The 5,000-nt window shown below is 42.1% G+C and overlaps 1 protein-coding gene across 1 annotated transcript in view; it reads left to right on the plus strand.

The window, feature by feature from the left end:
• Positions 1 to 5,000, plus strand: part of stx3a (syntaxin 3a) — a gene marked incomplete at its 5' end in the record, with an annotated part of 16,764 nt that overhangs the window by 7,494 nt on the left and 4,270 nt on the right. Inside the window, one exon of the mRNA XM_083655685.1 lies at positions 4,012 to 4,082. Within this exon, the coding sequence (XP_083511811.1) occupies positions 4,012 to 4,082 (71 nt within the window). The remainder of the gene's footprint in view (positions 1 to 4,011; positions 4,083 to 5,000) is intronic.

The raw sequence follows: 5,000 nt of genomic DNA on the forward strand, positions 1-5,000 counted from the left end.
CTGTGTAGTGTGTTAGCATTCTGTTCAGTCATGAAGAGGAGATGTTTCTGTGCAGTGTGTTAGCATTCTGTTCAGTCATGAAGAGGAGATGTTTCTGTGCAGTGTGTTAGCATTCTGTTCAGTCATGAAGAGATGTTCCTGTGGAGTGTGTTAGCATTCTGTTCAGTCATGAAGAGGAGATGTTTCTGTGGAGTGTGTTAGCATTCTGTTCAGTCATGAAGAGGAGATGTTTCTGTGGAGTGTGTTAGCATTCTGTTCAGTCATGAAGAGGAGATGTTCCTGTGTAGTGTGTTAGCATTCTGTTCAGTCATGAAGAGATGTTTCTGTGGAGTGTGTTAGCATTCTGTTCAGTCATGAAGAGGAGATGTTTCTGTGGAGTGTGTTAGCATTCTGTTCAGTCATGAAGAGATGTTTCTGTGGAGTGTGTTAGCATTCTGTTCAGTCATGAAGAGGAGATGTTTCTGTGGAGTGTGTTAGCATTCTGTTCAGTCACGAAGAGATGTTCCTGTGGAGTGTGTTAGCATTCTGTTCAGTCATGAAGAGGAGATGTTTCTGTGGAGTGTGTTAGCATTCTGTTCAGTCATGAAGAGGAGATGTTTCTGTGGAGTGTGTTAGCATTCTGTTCAGTCATGAAGAGGAGATGTTTCTGTGTAGTGTGTTAGCATTCTGTTCAGTCATGAAGAGGAGATGTTCCTGTGTAGTGTGTTAGCATTCTGTTCAGTCATGAAGAGGAGATGTTCCTGTGAAGTGTGTTAGCATTCTGTTCAGTCATGAAGAGGAGATGTTCCTGTGGAGTGTGTTAGCATTCTGTTCAGTCATGAAGAGGAGATGTTTCTGTGAAGTGTGTTAGCATTCTGTTCAGTCATGAAGAGGAGATGTTTCTGTGAAGTGTGTTAGCATTCTGTTCAGTCATGAAGAGATGTTTCTGTGGAGTGTGTTAGCATTCTGTTCAGTCATGAAGAGGAGATGTTTCTGTGGAGTGTGTTAGCATTCTGTTCAGTCATGAAGAGGAGATGTTCCTGTGTAGTGTGTTAGCATTCTGTTCAGTCATGAAGAGGAGATGTTCCTGTGTAGTGTGTTAGCATTCTGTTCAGTCATGAAGAGGAGATGTTTCTGTGAAGTGTGTTAGCATTCTGTTCAGTCATGAAGAGGAGATGTTTCTGTGAAGTGTGTTAGCATTCTGTTCAGTCATGAAGAGGAGATGTTCCTGTGTAGTGTGTTAGCATTCTGTTCAGTCATGAAGAGGAGATGTTTCTGTGAAGTGTGTTAGCATTCTGTTCAGTCATGAAGAGGAGATGTTCCTGTGGAGTGTGTTAGCATTCTGTTCAGTCATGAAGAGGAGATGTTTCTGTGGAGTGTGTTAGCATTCTGTTCAGTCATGAAGAGGAGATGTTCCTGTGTAGTGTGTTAGCATTCTGTTCAGTCATGAAGAGGAGATGTTCCTGTGTAGTGTGTTAGCATTCTGTTCAGTCATGAAGAGGAGATGTTTCTGTGAAGTGTGTTAGCATTCTGTTCAGTCATGAAGAGGAGATGTTTCTGTGAAGTGTGTTAGCATTCTGTTCAGTCATGAAGAGGAGATGTTCCTGTGTAGTGTGTTAGCATTCTGTTCAGTCATGAAGAGGAGATGTTTCTGTGAAGTGTGTTAGCATTCTGTTCAGTCATGAAGAGATGTTTCTGTGAAGTGTGTTAGCATTCTGTTCAGTCATGAAGAGGAGATGTTTCTGTGGAGTGTGTTAGCATTCTGTTCAGTCATGAAGAGATGTTTCTGTGAAGTGTGTTAGCATTCTGTTCAGTCATGAAGAGGAGATGTTTCTGTGGAGTGTGTTAGCATTCTGTTCAGTCATGAAGAGATGTTTCTGTGAAGTGTGTTAGCATTCTGTTCAGTCATGAAGAGACGTTTCTGTGGAGTGTGTTAGCATTCTGTTCAGTCATGAAGAGGAGATGTTTCTGTGGAGTGTGTTAGCATTCTGTTCAGTCATGAAGAGGAGATGTTTCTGTGGAGTGTGTTAGCATTCTGTTCAGTCATGAAGAGATGTTTCTGTGAAGTGTGTTAGCATTCTGTTCAGTCATGAAGAGGAGATGTTTCTGTGGAGTGTGTTAGCATTCTGTTCAGTCATGAAGAGGAAATGTTCCTGTGTAGTGTGTTAGCATTCTGTTCAGTCATGAAGAGGAGATGTTCCTGTGGAGTGTGTTAGCATTCTGTTCAGTCATGAAGAGGAGATGTTTCTGTGTAGTGTGTTAGCATTCTGTTCAGTCATGAAGAGGAGATGTTTCTGTGGAGTGTGTTAGCATTCTGTTCAGTCATGAAGAGGAGATGTTTCTGTGTAGTGTGTTAGCATTCTGTTCAGTCATGAAGAAGAGATGTTTCTGTGTAGTGTGTTAGCATTCTGTTCAGTCATGAAGAGGAGATGTTCCTATGGAGTGTGTTAGCATTCTGTTCAGTCATGAAGAGGAGATGTTTCTGTGGAGTGTGTTAGCATTCTGTTCAGTCATGAAGAGGAGATGTTTCTGTGGAGTGTGTTAGCATTCTGTTCAGTCATGAAGAGGACATGTTTATATGGAGTGTGTTAGCATTCTGTTCAGTCATGAAGAGGAGATGTTTCTGTGGAGTGTGTTAGCATTCTGTTCAGCCATGAAGAGGAGATGTTTCTGTGGAGTGTGTTAGCATTCTGTTCAGTCATGAAGAGGAGATGTTTCTGTGTAGTGTGTTAGCATTCTGTTCAGTCATGAAGAAGAGATGTTTCTGTGTAGTGTGTTAGCATTCTGTTCAGTCATGAAGAGGAGATGTTCCTATGGAGTGTGTTAGCATTCTGTTCAGTCATGAAGAGGAGATGTTTCTGTGGAGTGTGTTAGCATTCTGTTCAGTCATGAAGAGGAGATGTTTCTGTGGAGTGTGTTAGCATTCTGTTCAGTCATGAAGAAGAGATGTTCCTATGGAGTGTGTTAGCATTCTGTTCAGTCATGAAGAGGAGATGTTTCTGTGGAGTGTGTTAGCATTCTGTTCAGTCATGAAGAAGAGATGTTCCTATGGAGTGTGTTAGCATTCTGTTCAGTCATGAAGAGGAGATGTTTCTGTGGAGTGTGTTAGCATTCTGTTCAGTCATGAAGAGGACATGTTTATGTGGAGTGTGTTAGCATTCTGTTCAGTCATGAAGAGGAGATGTTTCTGTGGAGTGTGTTAGCATTCTGTTCAGCCATGAAGAGGAGATGTTTCTGTGGAGTGTGTTAGCATTCTGTTCAGCCATGAAGAGGAGATGTTTCTGTGTAGTGTGTTAGCATTCTGTTCAGCCATGAAGAGGAGATGTTTCTGTGGAGTGTGTTAGCATTCTGTTCAGCCATGAAGAGGAGATGTTTCTGTGTAGTGTGTTAGCATTCTGTTCAATCATGAAGAGGAGATGTTTCTGTGGAGTGTGTTAGCATTCTGTTCAGTCATGAAGAGGAGATGTTTCTGTGAAGTGTGTTAGCATTCTGTTCAGTCATGAAGAGGAGATGTTTCTGTGTAGTGTGTTAGCATTCTGTTCAGTCATGAAGAGGAGATGTTTCTGTGTAGTGTGTTAGCATTCTGTTCAGTCATGAAGAGGAGATGTTTCTGTGTAGTGTGTTAGCATTCTGTTCAGTCATGAAGAGGAGATGTTTCTGTGAAGTGTGTTAGCATTCTGTTCAATCATGAAGAGGAGATGTTTCTGTGTAGTGTGTTAGCATTCTGTTCAATCATGAAGAGGAGATGTTTCTGTGGAGTGTGTTAGCATTCTGTTCAATCATGAAGAGGAGATGTTTCTGTGCTAAACTCATCTCATATGATAAAGATGCTCATAATACTGTTGTGTATTCTCAGAGTGTCATCTCCCACTCTCTAAAGAAGTTAGAGTGTAAAGGAAGGCTTTGCCAACGTGTGTGTGTGTGTGTGTGTGTGTGTGTGTGTGTGTGTGTGCGTGTGCGTGTGCGTGTGCATGTGCGTGTGCGTGTGCGTGTGCGTGTGCGTGCGTGCGTGCGTGTGTGTGTGTGTGTCAGGTATTGAGCGGCAGCTGGAGGCGAACACAGATGAGAGGGCCTCAGCCGACCTCAGGATACGCAAGTCACAGGTCAGACAACACACACACACACACACACACACACACACACACACACACACACACACACACACACACGTACACACATACACACACACACACACACACACACACACACACACACACACACACACACAGGCGGAGTTTGCTTGACCAAAATGATGTGCTTGTCTACCCGTGGTGACAAGATACATTTGCCTTTTTCCCTTTCCACCCAATTCACCCATTTTGTGTCTAAAAGGCAGGAAGTAACACAGGTGCAAGCATTAAAACATTAAAGGAAAATTATTTTCTTTTACACCCTGGCCTTATTTTCAGCTTTAAATATGATTTTTAAGTCACCCTGACAAGTTCGGTTTGATTTTATTTGCTGAAACGATCATTTGTTTTGAACTGCAACCTGAAAACGAGGAAAACGGGGCATGTGAAATGCTTGTATTTATGTTGTGTAAATAGTTTATTTTCCAACACAGTGGCTCATGCCTATTATATCATAGAGACAATGAGAAAATGAGTGATCTATTTACCTTGGTGCTGCTTGCAGCCTGCTCTGTTTGCTGTCTGCAGGCTGCCAGCGGCAGCAAGGTAGATCACTCATATTTTCGTTGTCTCTATGATATAATAGGCATATGAGCCGCTGTGTGTTGGAAAATAAGCTATTTACAGGACATAAATACAAGCATTTCACATGCCCCGTTTTCCTCGTTTTCAGGTCGCAATTCAGAACAAATGATCATTTCAGCAAATAAAATCAAACCGAACTTGTCAGGGTGACAAAGAAAAATCATATTTGCAGCTGAAAATAAGGTCCAGGGTGTAAAAAAAACGGAATTCTCCTATAATGATTTTCCAGCTTCCAATCCATTTAGGTGATCCAGGTGACCCTGTTTTGCTTGCACCTGTGTTACTCCCTGCCTTTTAGACACAAAC

Source organism: Poromitra crassiceps, assembly GCF_964638095.1.
Source record: "Poromitra crassiceps genome assembly, chromosome: 19".
Lineage (NCBI taxonomy): Eukaryota > Metazoa > Chordata > Actinopteri > Beryciformes > Melamphaidae > Poromitra > Poromitra crassiceps.